Source organism: Phyllobates terribilis, unplaced genomic scaffold (assembly GCF_046119375.1).
Source record: "Phyllobates terribilis strain yellow unplaced genomic scaffold, ASM4611937v1 Scaffold_3__8_contigs__length_932513732, whole genome shotgun sequence".
NCBI classification, from domain to species: domain Eukaryota; kingdom Metazoa; phylum Chordata; class Amphibia; order Anura; family Dendrobatidae; genus Phyllobates; species Phyllobates terribilis.
The window spans coordinates 25,924,667-25,945,432 of record NW_027362763.1 but is presented as its reverse complement, the minus strand read 5'-3'; the positions used below and the strand labels follow the sequence as shown (position 1 = coordinate 25,945,432).

Genomic DNA, 20,766 nt, shown 5'->3' with positions numbered 1-20,766 from the left:
TGTTGTGTATTACCAAATATGGGGTTAAACAGGAGCCCATTGCGGTTCCCTGCCTTTTTGGCAAGGACTTGGCACTTACAGGTGTACAGAAAATGAATACTCGTTACCTTGTAACAGTAGCAACTTTCACAGCTTGTAGGGGGAAAAAAAAAACCTAATTCCGTGTCTGAGAGTTAATGAGAAAGTGAAGAGAGAAGCTGACTTTTTCATGCATTAATAAAAAGAAATGAAAGAAAAAAAATCGTCCTAAGTTCTTGAGCAAAAATCTGTTCCCTTTTGAAAACCTCTTGCTACAACCAGACATTTTCCTGGCACACAGATTTTACTGTATTAGCACAAAGGTATGTTCAGTTACTAATTGGGAGAATGGATGGATATTGGTGAGATGAGGCTCTGCTCCGAGGAGGCTGAACTATGAAAGAGACGTTGGATTTGAATGGATGTAAATGAGGATGATCACAGCCAATCTCTGAGTTTATTTTCACAGTATTAATTATTATGGTAGTTTTATTTTCACAGTCTTAATACATTTACAGTTATTATGTGGCTGTTGCTTTTTTCCTTCACACACACCTTCTCCCCCTCCATGTTTTGCAGCAAAGCTGGGAAGAGCAAGTGTTTGGTGAGTTAGCGTGATGCAGCCATTGCGTGACTTGTGGAAGATCTGACTGTAGGCCTCCATAACTTCTGCTTCACTGATCTGCTCCTACAAGACACAAATATAAAAATTGGGCCATTCTGATGTGTGAAGATACTAGACTCTACCTTTTTATTCTACATTTGATCATTGCAGAGGGGCCACCAGTACAACAGGTTATAACTTTTGAGTGACAAGTGCTCAACTTTTTCAGAAACAAGTTGCATTCAGGTTAAGACTTTGATGGCTTTTTGTGAAACACAAGTGAACAGAATCTCCAACTGATGAAGGAGGTGTCCAGATTATATAGACCCATGACTCTTCCCAATTTACCATTCTTGCCAGTTGCAGTTATATGCTGATCGCCGAAGAGTAAAACTGAAGTGATATTGTGGACAAGTCACTAGATTATGTAGACAAAAGATGGAGTGTGAAGAGCTCTAATACTTGGAAATGTCTCCTGTCCATTTATCAGAGCTTTAAATTTTGTCTTGGGTTGCTACGTCTACAGATTTGTAAATTTAGAGAGTGATTTGTACAGAAGTGTTTGGCAAGTCCTACTAGTTTCTCTGTTTTTGTATATTACTGAATCTGGGGATGAGCAGGAACCCATAGCGGTTCCATGCTTTCTTAGCAATATCCTTTAGAACCACAAAGAAAGTAAGTATCAAATCTTCTGCTTATAATCATGACGAGACTGAATCTTTGCTTTTTTGGACACTTTCCAAGAAGACAAGAAGTATTGCTTAATAGTATTGAACCTAAATGAGAAACAGCATTGATAAAGTAGCATGTTTCCCCTACACGATCCAGATAGAATTAGCAATTGCAGCCATTCATTACATAGTCCCTTCATTGTCACAAATGCAAAAGTAATTTGACAAAATCACATCCATATAACAATGATTAGTGTTATGTGCTCAACTGGTTCGGTAAATTGTCTAAGCTGTAGGGCACGGTGAGCAGCACGGACCAGAGGTGACGATGCAGTGACGCTTTACTTGCTGGATGGCATGTGAATTAGTATTGCAGGATGACAGATGGGCCAGTGGCGTTAGAAGCAGCTGAGTAGCTGGTATCTTGCTGCAGAGATGTATGGGCAAACTGGTTACTTGAACCAAAATAAGTAAAAGTGAAGTATATTGTACAGTTTGGCCCACTAATAGTTATGTATGTGTATATACAGTACAGACCAAAAGTTTGGACACACCTTCTCATTTAAAGATTTTTCTGTATTTTCATGTCTATGAAAATTGTACATTCACACTGAAGGCATCAAAACTATGAATTACCACATGTGGAATTATATACTTACCAAAAAAGTGTGAAACTACTGAAAATATGTCTTATATTCACAGTCACCAGACCTGAACCCAATAGAGATGGTTTGGGGTGAGCTGGACCGCAGAGTGAAGGCAAAAGGGCCAACAAGTGCTAAGCATCTCTGGGAACTCCTTCAAGATTGTTGGAAGACCATTTCCGGTGACTACCTCTTGAATCTCATCAAGAGAATGCCAACAGTGTGCAAAGCAGTCATCAAAGCAAAAGGAGGCTACTGCGAAGAACCTAGAATATAAGACATATTTTCAGTTGTTTCACACTTTTTTGTTAAGTATATAATTCCACATGTGTTAATTCATAGTTTTGATGCCTTCAGTGTGAATGTACAATTTTCATAGACATGAAAATACAGAAAAATCTTTAAATGAGAAGGTGTGTCCAAACTTTTGGTCTGTACTGTATTTGCGGCTGAACAGTGAGCAAGACACTCAAACTGCTTTTTTTTTTAGATACAAACGGCCCAAAATGGATAATACAGAGATTTTTTACCGTGGAACTGCAAAACCACACTTCTGTCTCTCTGGCCTACACTAGACTATTTTCAACAGTTATATTTGTGTCTGAAAAATCAGAGGCACACTTTTTTTTTTGGGGGGGGGGGGGGACACCAATAGGTTAATAAGACGGTTATCTGTACAGTGTGAAGGAGGGAAAAAAAAAGAGGATTTAGATGAAAAAAAAAGGATTTTTCCTGGCCCCCGGGACCTGGAGCTAAGTCCAGCAATTTCAGTAACAGGAGCACACAGGACTGTAATGCAGCGTTTGCTGGTATAACCACTGCGTCTCCTATACAGCCTGCCTGCCTGCCTGATATCTGGGATGGATATTAGTCCTGAGAAGGACTGTTTGTGTGATTTGGCAGGCTTTAGAGACCCTACACTAAATATTTTGCAGTTTATATCTCTCCCTAAATCAGCAGTGTCATGAAAACAACACCCACTCTTGGGTCAGACCTTGCAGCTCTCTGGCGCCCCCTTATCCTGCTGGTCAAACAGGGTATTGACCGAGGATAAACACGGGTGCAGCTGCTCTAATTTATGTCAACTATTGTGGCACGTGATGTGACAGGACGTATATATACCTCAGACCAGCCACCCTCAAACCACAATATCACATAAATACTGGTATACTGCCACCACCGATCGCTTAACAGGTGGATCGGGTACCTGGTAGGTAACGTGAATTAGCGGATGAGGAACGTGTTTGCTCGACATAGGACAAGAAGAATCAAATTGGTAAATAATAATGATTTACTCCCAAAGGGGGGCAGTGTTTACAACATATATACAAGATATTATAAAGGAGACAATTTACATATATGCATAAACAGTTATTAAAATAAAAGGGATAAGTAATAGCAAAACCTGCTTCACAAGGTGATGGTCTCAGATTCTGTGGGAGGGACGGCTCCCCGGAAATTAGACTTGATTCCTTCACGCAGCGTGTAGTGCATGCGTCTGCGTCCCTGGTTGGAATGGCTTGAAAAATGGCCGATCTGGTTTTTAGCAAGCAGCCAAAACTCTGGGGAACACCCCTTATTTACCTTACAAGGGGGGCTCGGCTTTGCGAGCCCACCCAGCTGCAGAAGACCTAAAAAATTCTTCAGATTCCATATCTTGGTGTGGGGGGGTCCCACATCCAAGAGGGAGACATCATCTTGACCGTCACCAATATTCATGAAGATAGATATTAAATATGAAACCTCTATGACGCTCAGAAGCTCAGAATCCATTATCTCAGTTCCCGGTCATTCCTCAGTTATGCAAGATATACTATTGTAATGGGAAAAAGGTAAGCATTCAAAAAACGTGGTTCCGATGTTTCTGTCAGACCTGTGCGTGATTAAAATTGGCCTAAACCGTTTGTACAATTAAACAATGGGATTTTTTGGAGGGATTTTCCGGTTTGTACCAGTGCTTGCCCTGGACTGAGGTTTTATGGCGGGTCATAAAGATTCCTGGTTTGGGGAAAAGCAAAAGTGAGTTCTATGTCTTCTCTTACAAACAGATAGGGGGTGGGGTTTTCCTTTTTAAAACATCTCTCATTTTTAAAACTCGGGCAAAAATACCTTTTGCCTGACAAGCAGCGCTGTCCCTACACTGTCTAATCCGGAGCGACTGTGTCTAAGATGGTGGCGCCCGGTATTAAATACTCGAGGTGACGCTGTGCGGCCAGCCAATCACTGTAATGCCCACAAACAACATGGCTGCTTCATTACAGTGACTGGCTGGCAATCCCTGCATGTTCATTGGCTCTGTAAAGAGCGCCAAACATGCAGGGAGGGGACCCGAGCTCCCGCCCGAGTAACCCGGAAATGCTCGGTGCTCGCCGAACATCCCGAGTAGTGAGATGCTCGGGCGAGTACCGAGCAGTGTCGAGCATGCTCGTTCAACACTACTAGTCACAATAACAGTAATTTTGACCAGGGAGTGACCAAACTTTTGTATGCCTTCCTATAGAGTCTCTTGATTCTAGACTTTCATGACCCCCTTATTTCGAGTGTGTGACTAACTCTTCCGGATGTTGTGAAGGAAAGAATTCTGCAATCATCCATTTTTGTCGTTTCACGTCTGCTCATGTTGTTGAGCTCTCCAGTATTTTTGCTTCCTTTTAAGAACGTACCAAATGATTGTTTTTTTTTCTGCTATCTCTTTTGCATTGATAGTCACTTGGACAGCACCTTCAGTATTCCTATGAACCGCCGCTACCAAATGCAAATTCAAAACTTAGTCTCAACTTTATCTTTATTCACCAGTTCTATAAACTTCACCATCTGATACGTATGAAGGTCGCTCAACTCTTCCTTGACCAATGTTATCGGGGGGAGATCAGGCGGTTGGTATTTCGATGCTTCATGGTTGAGTTTTCTCCTCTCATGTTGAAAACTCATGGCCGATGCTCATGTGTATGGGAAAGTCGGCCGAGCGCTATCAACAGATCGATGGTCAAATGACCCTTGGCTCTCCCACCATTTGGCTAATCGAAGGGGATGCAGTCGTCCAGCACAACATGCCCTTTATTGGTTACGTTTAGTAAATGTTGCGCCTGCTCAAAACTGGTCGGTCTCGCTAACTTTAAGTAGTTCCTAAACTGAAGTCCAGTCTGATCCTTTCTTGGTGGATTTGTTCACAGTCACGATGGATTTAAATCGAAGGTTAAATTATGAAAATTGTGTCGCTCTTCCAATTGTTTTGAACACTATATTGTTGGGTCGTAAGAATGCAGTTGACTATTGGACGGTTGGAGGCGCCGCTGCCGTGCCATTAATGATGGCATGCGAGACAACAGGCCCTTTAATTTATTAAAGGTCCATCACGCACCTGTCCTGTTAATTAGAACAGTAGGTGTGGACAATGCCGGCCATTAACAAGACCCGCTGATACCTGGAAGGCAACTGTTGTCTTACGATGGAGTGAAAGTTGTCGTTGGCGGTGTTTTGTAGTTTAGACTAAAATTCTACGAAATTCAAGTGCAATTGGACTCCATAAAACACTAAACTCCAAACTGATATATATTTTTAAAGTTTTCATCGCTGGAGATCTGATACAATACACTCATTACCCTACTTTGATGATGAAAATTTCCTTACCACATTGTATGAGCCGTGTTCACAGCAGGTTGGAGATGGGAACAGAGATTGAAGCTTTCGAAACCATTTGGCCAGAAGTTCCCGAATCTGAAAAAAAGATTAATAAGAGACTGAATATCCAGAGTTTTTTTTTTTTTACGTCTACAACTGTAATTCATGATCTCAACGAGCCAATTAGCCACTTACTCTTTTATCCAAGAGACATCCGAAGATCAAGATGATCACTCCCTGAAGAAGGAAGACATGACGTTATGGTATCATGGTACATACGAGTGAATCGCTTTTTGCAAATTTATGAGCTTACAGCATCTAAAGAATTAATACAAGAGGTCGGAGGATGGAGTAAGCAGCTCTGGACATCTCCAGCAGATATAGTGTTGGAATACCGATGGTGGTTAAGGCTTGGACATTATACACTTGTGAGAAGTTGTTAGTGAACATTCGTAGGGTGGAAGAATGATGGAATGAGTGAAAGTTTTCCCGAAGACCGGACGCATGAGAGAAGTTTACTGCTAAGAATAAAGTGGAGGTTGCACTTGGGATGGGTTCTTAAAATTTAGAGAAATGTTGGATGGGGCAGACTTTAATAAGGATTAGTAAAATAGTGGGAGGGTTTTCAGTTGGACTTATTGTGTGGTGGACAGTCAAAAGGGGACTTATAGTGGGGAGGAACGGAGACTTGAAAGATTTATGTGAACAAGTGTTTCATGATAATCTTTCAGTGCAAACAGGCTTCTGATCACCCGATCAACATCAAAGCGCTTGTTCAGCGAATGAAATGATCTGTTGTGCGGCCCAAAAGATCTTTGCTCTTGGCGGTGCAGCCCGAAAGATCGTTGCTCTTGGCGGTGCAGCCCGAAAGATCGTTGCTCTTGGCGGTGCAGCCCAAAAAATCGTTGCTCTTGGCGGTGCAGCCCAAAAGATCGTTGCTCTTGGCGGTGCAGCCCAAAAGATCGTTGCTCTTGGCGGTGCAGCCCAAAAGATCGTTGCTCTTGGCGGTGCAGCCCGAAAGATCGTTGCTCTTGGCGGTGCAGCCCAAAAGATCGTTGCTCTTGGCGGTGCAGCCCAAAAGATCGTTGCTCTTGGCGGTGCAGCCCGAAAGATCGTTGCTCTTGGCGGTGCAGCCCGAAAGATCGTTGCTCTTGGCGGTGCAGCCCGAAAGATCGTTGCTCTTGGCGGTGCAGCCCAAAAGATCGTTGCTCTTGGCGGTGCAGCCCGAAAGATCGTTGCTCTTGGCGGTGCAGCCCGAAAGATCGTTGCTCTTGGCGGTGCATCGTCTTGTGTAAATACGACTTGCACGGCCGAGAACAAAAGCAGCCTGTGTGCACTGAGCAATCTATAATAATATAGTTTTTATTTTTATAGCGCCAACTTATTCCGCAGCACTTTACAATTTTTTTAGATCTACTACAGATCTATTACAGACCGCTCTGTGCACATCATTACCGCGGTCTGGCAATTAAATAACCATTGAGGGGTAAACGTTTACTCGCCGGCGATCGTTTAGTAACACTAGTTCGTCTGTCTGTGTAAACTGACCCTTACTCGTGCCGTGTCCTTTTACATCGGAGAGGTGTTAGGCTGTTGCCAGTTGGTGCGGACGCGTCTCCCTGTACGTAAATCTTAGTGCAAGTTCACGCGAAGTTCCTATGACTCTATAACCTGAAGGCTGGCGCTATGTATACCTTCTAAGCAGCACAACATTACCAGGAAAACTGCCTAATGCACATGAATTTTTGCGAGAGCGGAATTCTTACAGACTTGGTTCTTTTAGAGCTACATAATGAAAAATTTTCATTTTTATGATATTGATGATGGTGTAAGACATAGCAAAAATCTACAATCACTGGGGAAAACATTCAATTCCTCCTCTTCATGCGTTCAACAAACCTTACCTGGAAAGAATTAAGGAATGTAAGGGCATAGTGAACGAACTGATGAACTTCGTCTAACAATGTTCCAGTCTCCAGAAACCATGTTATACCAAACACCGATGTTAGGATGGCAAGAGCCTTGGCCACCAACGATTTTGTGTCCTCCTCTTCCTCTCTTTCTTCAGGGGCAGGAGGTTGTACAAATTTCCATACCATTGCACCAATAGTGAGGAAGTTCAGTGCCGAAACCAGAAGAGCAGGCCCTGAAAAGGCAAATACAGCTCCATCTTCTCGGTTCAAAAAGCAACCTCTGTCTGAAATGTATTCTTCTTTGGGACAATCAATACCTATCGTCACACTGGCAATAATGAGCGGACAGACGTAGCCGACTCCTACCATAGTCACAATGACAGCGACTTTGTTGAGCTTGTTGGAGGTGAAGACAAGTTCATAGAGGAGAATCAACCCCTGGACAAACATCCAAGATAAATTGGCCAGATAGAAGAAGTGCTGGAAGAAGGCTGCAGAGATGCACAGCTTGTTGGCATGACTTTTGGTTATGAAGGTAGAGGCGAAGAACCAAACATCAGCAATGAGCATGGACACAGAAATATTGATCAAGGTCACTTGCCGATAAAAGGTAATGTCGTCCTTCACCACAGACTTCCATTCTATGATGTAGACGATGATGCAAATGATTAGACTTATGATAGACAAACTAGATCCAACCTGGCTGACAGTCTCCAAAACATTATCCTCCAAAACATCAACCTCCGAAACATCAACCTCCGAAACATCAACCTCCGAAACATCAACCTCCGAAACGTCCTGGAAAACTCCAAATGATGTCAAGACCGAGAAGGTCCCAAGTTGTCTATACCTGCACACAATACTGTCATTGACGCGGAATGTCTTGCATCCTTCTGTTGACCATCCTCCAACTCCTTCAAAAAGATCATTGTCCCAAAATACACATTGAGCAGTACCAATGTCCGTCCTGTTGGGTTCCCTCATACGATCGAAGACAATATCTAAATTGGCTCGTTTCACTATCTGGTTCCCAGCCTTAATGGTGATTATTACAATATAACTTTCCACATTGTGGCCATAACCTTTTACGTTGTCTCCAAAATTCTTGGGTAGAATCCTGCTTAGGTTCCTGAGGACCATGTTTATCACAGTAACATTACTACGGTCACTCAATCCTATATTTTTTATGACCAATTGGATATCTGGAGTCATGTTGAAGGATCTGTTGTAGTTAGGCCATGCCAAAAAATCCAAGACCTCGGCGCTCATTTGGAAATTATGTTGGATGATCTCGAAGGAGTTTGAATCGATTTCAAAAAGTTTAGATATTGTTTTGACTGACTGCAGAAACACAGAGCCGAGGGATGGATGTCTTGTGAGTGCTGTTGTCCAGAAGGTCTCGATGTTAAAACTGAGAAGTCGACTATACACAGTAACAAGATCCTGTGAGCAGAAGTAAGAAAATTCAATCAGTGATATTCAAAAAACTTCAATAAAATGTATAGAAAGATGAGACACGAGAGAGCGATGATACAGGGGGCAGACTCTACTTCTGTAATTGTCCTAATTTTGGTTCGGTTTACTGCTGCCCTCATCAGAGACATCAGCTGCTCCCTCTCCCCTCTCACAGCATGCAGTCTCAGAGAAGCTGTGCCTGCATCCCTCAACTGTAGAAATCCAAATGTGTTCAGCAGGAAAAGGAGCGTAAGCTGCTACTGCATACTTACCAAAATAGTATCAGTCTCGAGCTCTACGTTGTTATCTTCGGCTGTCATGGAGAGCACCTTTATGGTTTCCACCACAGTAATCATATCCAAGGGACTGCTGATAAATTTTAGGCCTGGCATTGTGTAGTTCCTTAACGTCTCCATCGTTACCGGAATATCCCAATCTGGTATTCCCAATCCACCGATGAGCCTCTAAAAGGAGATCAGACACAATGCTTTAGGAAAATCTTAACTTGGCGAAGGGAAGCTCCACGTACGAACACATCTGAACGCTTCATTTTTCCTTTGTTAAGCTGATTTTGTCTGACTGACCAAGCACCTTGTGTATAGGGGCCTCCTGACTTTCCCAATAAAAGGAGGAAGAGAAAAATTGCCCAGTTGGGATTCAACACGCCAATCTCTTTGTGAAGTCTCAAGAGGGACAGTGGAGTCTGGTGGAGGACAGGGAAGGTTGTAAGGAACAGAAGAGTTTAAAGGAGATGGGAGTCTGAAGAAGGGACAGAGGAAGGAATCTAGAGAGAGACAGAAGAGTCTAGAGGGAAGAGAAAATTCTGGAAGAGGGCAGAAGAGTCGAGAATGAAGAGAAAAATCAGGAAGAGGTCAGGAGGGTCGAGAGGAAATAGAAGATTCTGGAAGAGGACAGAAAAATCTCAAAGATGACAGAAGAGTTGGGAGGGAAACGAAAACTAAGGGAGAGGACAGAAAAATCTGGAAGGAAGAGGAAACTCTGGAAGATGACAGAAAAGTCGGGAGGGAAGAGAATACCAGAAGTCGAGATTGAAGTGAAAAATCTGGAAGAGGTCAGGAGGGTTGAGAGGGAATAGAAAACTCTGGAAGAGGACAGAAGAGTCTGGAGGGAAGAAAAGTATCGGAAAGGCGACAGAAGAGTTGGGAGGGAAACAAAAACTATGGGAGAGGACAGAAAAATCTGGAAGGAAGAGGAAACTCTGGAAGATGACAGAAAAGTCGGGAGGGAAGAGAATACTCTGAAATATGACTGAAGAGTTGGGAGGGAAAAGAAAACTCTGGAAAAGGACAGAAGTCGAGATTGAAGCGAAAAATCTGGAAGAGGTCAGGAGGGTCGAGAGGGAATAGAAAACTCTGGAAGAGGACAGAAGAGTCTGGAGGGAAGAAAAGTATCTGAAAGGCGACAGAAGAGTTGGAGGAAAGAGTAAACTGGGAGACGACAGAAGAGTCTGGAAGGAAGAGGAGACATTGGAATAGGACAGGACAGTTAGGAAGGAAGAGGAAACTCTGTGAGAGGACAGAAAAATCAGGAGAGAAGAGTCAGGAGCTAAGAAAAGACGGAAAGAACACAGAAAAGTCGAGAAGGAAGAGAGTACTCTGAAAGATGACAGACGAGTCTGGAGGACATTTTCTTTGTTTCCTACTACAAACAAGGCAAAAGGAGGAGCTCCTGCTGGAGAGGAAGACTTGGATGTGACCCAAGATTAGTATGTTATACTCCACAGTGATTAAGGGTCTATCTCACCTGCGCCTGCTCTAGAAGCGTCTGGAGCCTGCTGTCCACACAGGAGGACTCTGGAGTTGCCCATTGACCATTCGTCAAGCAGCTTCTGGTAATTATTCCTATCTTGCCTCTCGCACAGAGGATTTCAGCATCGTATCCGGCTTTGGTCGACTTCCACATGGCGTCTCTGTCGTCAGAACAGAACTTATCTGTGTCTGGATAGAAAACACACAGAAGATACATGAGGTTAAACCAACCAGGATTGACTCCCTCCTCCACCGAGCTTATGCCCTCAGCCAGTCCGAATAGGAAGAGCTGCAGTGTAAAGCATGGAAGAGAAAACAAAAAGCTGCCAAGCCTCGTGATGACGTCAAATGAAAATGATTTAAATGGAGTCTTTAGACGTGATTGTATAATGCAGCGAAACTACAGTATATCCACTGGAACAATCGATTTCCCACTACCGAAGACTGCAGCCAACAGTGAGACCATTTTCCTGATGATTTTTGTAAACCGGAAGCGATTGGTTGTTGTCAGCGATAAGGACGAAAAATTGTGTGTGACATTGTTTTATCTCTCTTTGTGTTAGTTTTCAGCATTTGCTGGGCCAAATGTTTTGCATATTTTGTCATCGGTAGTCGAATTTTGATTAATTTTTTTTTTTTTTTGTGTGTGTGTTTTTAGGTTAAAACATGGCAAAGACAAAGCCAAATTTATCCCCAGATGTCTGGAAGCTTAATATTCTGAGAGTGAAGTCAGGTAAAGACCAAAAGATTCATCTAAGGTTTTGTGGTCGAATGAATCCAAGTTCAATCTGTTTGGTAGTGAATGATGATAAGCACTATATATATATACCGCCCAATGTGAAAATGTAATGATGTAAGATGCCAAACACCTACAGTGAAACATGATGGAGGCAATGTCATGATTTGGGGCTGCTTTTCTGCATCTGCCATTGGCCCTCTGCATAGAATTGATGGAAATATGAATGCTACCATGTACAGTACAGACCAAAAGTTTGGACACACCTTCTCATTTAAAGATTTTTCTGTGTTTTCTTGACTATGAAAATTGTACATTCACACTGAAGGCATCAAAACTATGAATTAACACATGTGGAATTATATACTTAACAAAAAAGTGTGAAACAACTGAAAATGTGTCTTATATTCTAGGTTCTTCACAGTAGCCACCTTTTGCTTTGATGACTGCTTTGCACACTCTTGGCATTCTCTTGATGAGCTTCAAGAGGTAGTCACCGGAAATGGTCTTCCAACAATCTTGAAGGAGTTCCCAGAGATGCTTAGCACTTGTTGGCCCTTTTGCTTTCACTCTGCGGTCCAGCTCACCCCAAACCATCTCTATTGGGTTCAGGTCTGGTGACTGTGGAGGCCAGGTCATCTGGCGTAGCCCCCCCATCACTCTCCTTCTTGGTCAAATAGCCCTTACACAGCCTGGAGGTGTTTGGGGTCATTGTCCTGTTGAATAATAAATGATGGTCCAACTAAACGCAAACCGGATGGAATAGCATGCCGCTGCAAGATGCTGTGGTAGCCATGCTGGTTCAGTATACCTTCAATTTTGAATAAATCCCCAACAGTGTCACCAGCAAAGCCCCCCCCACACCATCACACCTCCTCCTCCATGCTTCACGGTGGGAACCAGGCATGTAGAGTCCATCCGTTCACCTTTTCTGCATCGTACAAAGACACGGTGGTTGGAACCAAATATCTCAAATTTGGACTCCTCAGACCAAAGCACAGATTTCCACTGGTCTAATGTCCATTCCTTGTGTTTTTTAGCCCAAACAAGTCTCTTCTGCTTGTTGCCTGTCCTTAGCAGTGGTTTCCTAGCAGCTATTTTACCATGAAGGCCTGCTGCACAAAGTCTCCTCTTAACAGTTGTTGTAGAGATGTGTCTGCTGCTAGAACTCTGTGTGGCATTGACCTGGTCTCTAATCTGAGCTGCTGTTAACCTGCAATTTCTGAGGCTGGTGACTCGGATAAACTTATCCTCAGAAGCAGAGGTGACTCTTGGTCTTCCTTTCCTGGGGTGGTCCTCATGTGAGCCAGTTTCTTTGTAGCGCTTGATGGTTTTTGCAACTGCACTTGGGGACACTTTCAAAGTTTTCCCAATTTTTCGGACTGACTGACCTTCATTTCTTAAAGCAATGATGGCCACTCGTTTTTCTTTACTTAGCTGCTTTTTTCTTGCCATAATACAAATTCTAACAGTCTATTCAGTAGGACTATCAGCTGTGTATCCACCAGACTTCTGCACAACACAACTGATGGTCCCAACCCCATTTATAAGGAAAGAAATCCCACTTATTAAACCTGACAGGGCACACCTGTGAAGTGAAGACCATTTCCGGTGACTACCTCTTGAAGCTCATCAAGAGAATGCCCAGAGTGTGCAAAGCAGTCATCAAAGCAAAAGGTGGCTACTTTGAAGAACCTAGAATATAAGACATATTTTCAGTTGTTTCACACTTTTTTGTTAAGTATATAATTCCACATGTGTTAGTTCATAGTTTTGATGCCTTCAGTGTGAATGTACAATTTTCATAGTCATGAAAATACAGAAAAATCTTTAAATGAGAAGGTGTGTCCAAACTTTTGGTCTGTACTGTACAAGGCTATAGTGGAGAATGTAATGTTGCCACATGGTAAAAATAAAGTAGGCCGGGGATGGAGATTCCAACAAGACAATGATCCTGAGCACACATTCAATTTAGTTAAAAAACTGGTTAGCAAAGAAAAATATCTGCCTGTTGCAATGGCCGAGCCAATCACCTGATTTTTACACCTTTGAGATGAGTTAGGGCGAGAAGTTGGGGCCCGGATCCAGAGCAATAAAGATTAATTGTTTGTAGAATTGCAAATGGAGCAAGATCCCTCAAGATGTCTTGAATACCCGAGTGGCTTCTATACCGCGTCGGTGCGGTGCAGTAATTAAAGCAAGAGGTTATGCTACAAAACACTAAGTTACGGCATTGTAAGCAAGAAGACAGCAGAGCCATCATAAAACACTCCAATAAAGTCAATAATCATAAATGTCTCACCCTTCAGTAGAGAAACCTGGACCTTCGACTCCACCGCAGGACCAATATCACCCTGGAAAATGCAGCGGTACTCCGTGTCCTTCACTGGAATCTCATTAATAGATAAAGGATAACAACGCCAGTAACCTCTGTACACCGGATCTACAGAGAAAAACACCTTCATCATCGACACAACTGAACATAGGGGGCAATGTTACACGTTATATTCTTATACCTACAGTGGATATAAAGTCTACACACCCCTTGGTATAATGTCAAGTTTGTGTCATTGAAAAAAAAAAAATGCTACCAAAAGGAGAATCATTTCAGAACTTTTTCCACCTTTTAATGTTGCCCATAAATCCACTGAGAAACAAACAAATCATTTTGAGGCAAAAAATAGAAAAAATAAAACTACAATAATGTGGTGGGGGTATGGCTGTGTTCAGAATCATTCCCCCTCATGTTACATAGTAGTCGGCGTTCGGCCGCCATCGTTCACAGCGATTCTGATTAACCCCAGAGAAAGTGTCGCTGCTCTAGGAGGATTATCCTGACATTTTCTGGTTCACAAACAGCTGACAACACAGCAAAGGATCTCACTGTGGAAAGTTATCAGTTAGGAGAAGGTATAAAAACCTTTCGCAGGCATTACATCTACCATGGACACTGTGAAGACGTCATCAAGAAGTGGCACATTTGGCACAACAGTGACATTACCTACAACTGGGCATCCTTAAAAAATTGATGTAAGGACGAGAATTTACCCAGGAGGCTGCCAAGGGGCCGACAGTAACATTAAAGGAGCTGCAGGAATTTCTGGCTAATCCTGGCTGTGTCCTGCATGTGACAACAATCTCCTGTATTCATATGTCTGGCCTGTGGGGTAAGGGGCAAGATGGAAGCATTCTCTACAAAGAAAAAGATCCAAGACAGGCTGGATTCTGCCAAAACATCCATCACGTCTGTCAGATGAATGTGGGGAACGTGTTCTGTCTGATGAGGCGAAAGGGGAAATTTTTGACCGTAATTCTAAAAGATGCAAAGCAGACAATGCACATCACCAGAAGATCACCATCCCCACAGTGAGGCAAGGTGGAGGCGGCATTGTGCCGAGCCCAGACATTAACCCAAGGTACAATCTGTGGTGACATGAAGAGGGCGCTGTACACAGGAGATGCCCCCATAATCTGACAGATGTGGAGCTACTGCAAGGAGGAGCTGGCAAAGATCACCAATTCTAGACGTGCCGCGCGGATAGACCCCGATCCAAAGAGACTGAACGCTGCCAGAAATTCACAGGAGACTGCAGCAAAGTATTAGTGCAAGGGTGTGCAGATTTAAGCAACCGCATTATTTTACTTCTTTTTTTTTTCTACCCCAAAGATTTCAGTTTTTCAATTAATTTGCACAGAATATGGGCGACATTAAATTGGAAACCGTTTTGAAATGTTTCTTCAATGTAGGATTATTTTACATTACAAAAACCTGGTATTTTAACAAGGACGTGTAGACTGTTTATACCCACTGTAAGGACAGTATTATAGTAGTTATATATTTGTACATAGAGGCAGTATTATAGTAGTTATATTCTTGTACATAGGGGGCAGTATTATAGTAGTTATATTCTTGTACATAGGGGCAGTACTATAGTAGTTATATTCTTGTACATAGGGGCAGTATTATAGTAGTTATATATTTGTACATAGGAGCAGTATTATAGTAGTTATATTCTTATACATAGGAGCAGTATTATAGTAGTTATATTCTTGTACATAGGAGCAGTATTATAGTAGTTATATTCTTGTACATAGGGGCAGTATTATAGTAGTTATATTCTTGTACATAGGGGGCAGTATTATAGTAGTTATATTCTTGTACATGGGGGCAGTATTATACTAGTTATATTCTTGTACATAGGAGCAGTATTATAGTGGTTATATTCTTGTACATAGGAGCAGTATTATAGTAGTTATATTCTTGTATATAGGAGCAGTATTATAGTAGTTATGTTCTTGTACATAGGAGCAGTATTATAGTAGTTATATTCTTGTACATAGGGGGCAGTATTATAGTAGTTATATATTTGTACATAGGGGCAGTATTATAGTGGTTATATTCTTGTACATAGGAGCAGTATTATAGTAGTTATATTCTTGTATATAGGAGCAGTATTATAGTAGTTATGTTCTTGTACATAGGAGCAGTATTATAGTAGTTATATTCTTGTACATAGGGGGCAGTATTATAGTAGTTATATTCTTGTACATAGGGGCAGTATTATAGTAGTTATATTCTTGTACATAAGAGCAGTATTATAGTAGTTATATTCTTGTACATAGGGGCAGTATTATAGTAGTTATATTCTTGTACATAGGAGCAGTATTATAGTAGTTATATTCTTGTACATAGGGGGCAGTATTATAGTAGTTATATTCTTGTACATAGGGGCAGTATTATAGTAGTTATATTCTTGTACATAGGGAGCAGTATTATAGTAGCTATATTCTTGTACATAGGGGGCAGTATTATAGTAGTTATATTCTTGTACATAGGGGGCAGTATTATAGTAGTTATATTCTTGTACATAGGGGCAGTATTATAGTAGTTATATTCTTGTACATAGGAGCAGTATTATAGTAGTTATATTCTTGTACAGAGGGAGCAGTATTATAGTAGTTATATTCTTGCACATAGGGGACAGTATTATAGTAGTTATATTCTTATACATAGGGGGCAGTATTATAGTAGTTATATTCTTGTACATAGGGGGCAGTATTATAGTAGTTATATTCTTGTACATAGGGAGCAGTATTATAGTAGTTATATTCTTGTACATAGGGGCAGTATTATAGTAGTTATTTTCTTGTACATAGGGGACAGTATTATAGTAGTTATATTCTTGCACATAGGGGACAGTATTATAGTAGTTATATTCTTATACATAGGGGGCAGTATTATAGTAGTTATATTCTTGTACATAGGGAGCAGTATTATAGTAGTTATATTCTTGTACATAGGGGCAGTACTATAGTAGTTATATTCTTGTACATAGGGGGCAGTATTATAGTACTTATATTCTTGTACATAGGGGCAGTATTATAGTAGTTATATTCTTGTACATAGGGGACAGTATTATAGTAGTTATATTCTTGCACATAGGGGACAGTATTATAGTAGTTATATTCTTATACATAGGGGACAGTACTATAGTAGTTATATTCTTATACATAGGGGGCAGTATTATAGTAGTTATATTCTTGTACATAGGGGCAGTACTATAGTAGTTATATTCTTGTACATAGGGAGCAGTATTATAGTAGTTATATGCTTGTATATAGGAGCATTATTATAGTAGTTATATTCTTGTACATAGGGGCAGTATTATAGTAGTTATATTCTTGTACATAGGGGCAGTATTATAGTAGTTATATTCTTGTACATAGGAGCAGTATTATAGTAGTTATATTCTTGTACATAGGAGCAGTATTATAGTAGTTATATTCTTGTACATAGGAGCAGTATTATAGTAGTTATATTCTTGTATATAGGGAGCAGTATTATAGTAGTTATATTCTTGTACATAGGGAGCAGTATTATAGTAGTTATATTCTTGTACATAGGGAGCAGTATTATAGTAGTTATATTCTTGTACATAGGGGGCAGTATTATAGTGGTTATATTCTTGTACATAGGAGCAGTATTATAGTAGTTATATTCTTGTACATAGGGGCAGTATTATAGTAGTTATATTCTTGCACAGAGGAGCAGTATTATAGTAGTTATATTCTTGTATATAGGAGCAGTATTATAGTAGTTATATTCTTGTACATAGGGGCAGTATTATAGCAGTTATATTCTTGTACATAGGAGCAGTATTATAGTAGTTATATTCTTGTACATAGGGGCAGTATTATAGTAGTTATATTCTTGTACATAAGAGCAGTATTATAGTAGTTATATTCTTGTACATAGGGGCAGATTATAGTAGTTATATTCTTGTACATAGGGGCAGTATTATAGTAGTTATATTCTTGTACATAGGGGCAGATTATAGTAGTTATATTCTTGTACATAGGAGCAGTATTATAGTAGTTATATTCTTGTACATAGGGGCAGTATTATAGTAGTTATATTCTTGTACATAGGGGCAGATTATAGTAGTTATATTCTTGTACATAGGGGCAGTATTATAGTAGTTATATTCTTGTACATAGGGGCAGATTATAGCAGTTATATTCTTGTACATAGGAGCAGTATTATAGTAGTTATATTCTTGTACATAGGGGCAGATTATAGTAGTTATATTCTTGTACATAGGAGCAGTATTATAGTAGTTATATTCTTGTACATAGGGGCAGTATTATAGTAGTTATATTCTTGTACATAGGGGCAGTATTATAGTAGTTATATTCTTGTACATAGGGGCAGTATTATAGCAGTTATATTCTTGTACATAGGAGCAGTATTATAGTAGTTATATTCTTGTACATAGGGGCAGATTATAGTAGTTATATTCTTGTACATAGGAGCAGTATTATAGTAGTTATATTCTTGTACATAGGGGCAGTATTATAGTAGTTATATTCTTGTACATATTGGCAGTATTATAGCAGTTATATTCCTGTACATAGGAGCAGTATTATAGTAGTTATATTCTTGTACATAAGAGCAGTATTATAGTAGTTATATTCTTGTACATAGGAGCAGTATTATAGTAGTTATATTCTTGTACATAAGAGTAGTATTATAGTAGTTATATTCTTGTACATAGGGGCAGTATTATAGTAGTTATATTCTTGTACATGGGAGCAGTATTATCGTAGTTATATTCTTGTACATGGGAGCAGTATTATAGTAGTTATATTCTTGTACATAGGGGGCAGTATTATAGTAGTTATATTCTTGTACATGGGAGCAGTATTATAGTAGTTATATTCTTGTACATAGGGGGCAGTATTATAGTAGTTATATTCTTGTACATAGGAGCAGTATTATAGTAGTTATATTCTTGTACATGGGAGCAGTATTATAGTAGTTATATTCTTGTACATGGGAGCAGTATTATAGTAGTTATATACTTGTACAGAGGGGCAGTATTATAGTAATTTTATTCTTGTACATAGGAGGCAGTATTATAGTAGTTATATTCTTGTACATAGGAGCAGTATTATATTAGTTATATTATTGTACATAGGAGCAGTATTATAGTAGTTATATTCTTGTACATAGGAGCAGTATTATAGTAGTTATATTCTTGTACATAAGAGTAGTATTATAGTAGTTATATTCTTGTACATAGGGGGCAGTATTATAGTAGTTATATTCTTGTACATGGGAGCAGTATTATAGTAGTTATATTCTTGTACATAGGGGGCAGTATTATAGTAGTTATATTCTTGTATATAGGGGGCAGTATTATGGTAGTTATATTCTTGTACATAGGAGCAGTATTATAGTAGTTATATTCTTGTACATAGGGGGCAGTATTATAGTAGTTATAATCTTGTACATAGGGGGCAGTATTATTGTAGTTATATTCTTGTACATAGTGGCAGTATTATAGTAGTTATATTCCTGTACATAGTGGCAGTATTATAGTAGTTATATTCTTGTACATAGGGGCAGTATTATAGTAGTTATATTCTTGTACATAGGGGGCAGTATTATAGTAGTTATATTCTTGTACATAGGGGGCAGTATTATGGTAGTTATATTCTTGTACATAGGGGCAGTATTATGGTAGTTATATTCTTGTACATAGGGGCAGTATTATAGTAGTTATATTCTTGTACACAGGAGCAGTATTATAGTAGTTATATTCCTGTACATAGTGGCAGTATTATAGTAGTTATATTCTTGTACATAGGGGGCAGTATTATAGTAGTTATATTCTTGTACATAGGGGGCAGTATTATGGTAGTTATATTCTTGTACATAGGGGCAGTATTATGGTAGTTATATTCTTGTACATAGGGGGCAGTATTATAGTAGTTATATTCTTGTACATAGGGGCAGTATTATAGTAGTTATATTCTTGTACATAGGAGGCAGTATTATAGTAGTTATATTCTTGTACATAGCAGCAGTATTATAGTAGTTATATTCTTGTACATAGGGCAGTATTATAGTAGTTATATTCCTGTATATAGGAGCAGTATTATAGTAGTTATATTCTTGTACACAAGAGCAGTATTATAGTAGTTATATTCCTGTACATAGGGGGCAGTATTATAGTAGTTATATTCTTGTACATAGGGGGCAGTATTATAGTAGTTATATTCTTGTACATAGGAGCAGTATTATAGTAGTTATATTCTTGTACATAGGAGCAGTATTATAGTAGTTATATTCTTGTACATAGGAGCAGTATTATAGTAGTTATATTCTTGTACATAGGGGCAGTATTATAGTAGTTATATTCTTGTACATAGGGGGCAGTATTCTAGTCGTTATATTCTTGTACATAGGAGCAGTATTATAGTAGTTATATTCTTGTACATAGGAGCAGTATTATAGTAGTTATATTCTTGTACATAGGGGCAGTATTATAGTAGTTATATTCTTGTACATAGGGGCAGTATTATAGCAGTTATATTCCTGTACATAGGAGCAGTATTATAGTAGTTATATTCTTGTACATAGGGGGCAGTATTATAGTAGTTATTTTCTTGTACATAGGGGGCAGTATTATAGTAGTTATATTCTTGTACATAGGAGCAGTATTATAGTAGTTATATTCTTGTACATAGGAGGCAGTATTATAGTAGTTATATTCTTGTACATAGGGGCAGTATTATAGCAGTTATATTCCTGTACATAGGAGCAGTATTATAGTAGTTATATTCTTGTACATAGGGGGCAGTATTATAGTAGTTATATTCTTGTACATAAGAGCAGTATTATAGTAATTATATTCTTGTACATAGGAGCAGTATTAGAGTAGCTATATTCTTGTACATAGGGGGCAGTATTATAGTAGTTATATTCTTGTACATAGCGGGCAGTATTATAGTAGTCATATTCTTGTACATAGGAGCAGTATTATAGTAGC

General features: G+C 39.7%; 1 protein-coding gene across 1 annotated transcript in view; it reads right to left on the bottom strand.

Annotated features, from left to right (window-relative positions):
• Positions 1–474: 474 nt before the first annotated feature.
• LOC141258729 (adhesion G-protein coupled receptor F3-like) overlaps positions 475–20,766 on the bottom strand; it is a 35,104-nt gene continuing 14,812 nt past the window's right edge. The window contains exons 5-11 of the mRNA XM_073673781.1: positions 13,734–13,874; positions 10,691–10,884; positions 9,199–9,390; positions 7,463–8,914; positions 5,754–5,795; positions 5,568–5,654; positions 475–706 (exon numbers count right to left, since the gene is read on the bottom strand). Of these exons, the coding sequence (XP_073529882.1) occupies positions 497–706; positions 5,568–5,654; positions 5,754–5,795; positions 7,463–8,914; positions 9,199–9,390; positions 10,691–10,884; positions 13,734–13,874 (2,318 nt within the window). The 3' untranslated portion in view covers positions 475–496. The remainder of the gene's footprint in view (positions 707–5,567; positions 5,655–5,753; positions 5,796–7,462; positions 8,915–9,198; positions 9,391–10,690; positions 10,885–13,733; positions 13,875–20,766) is intronic.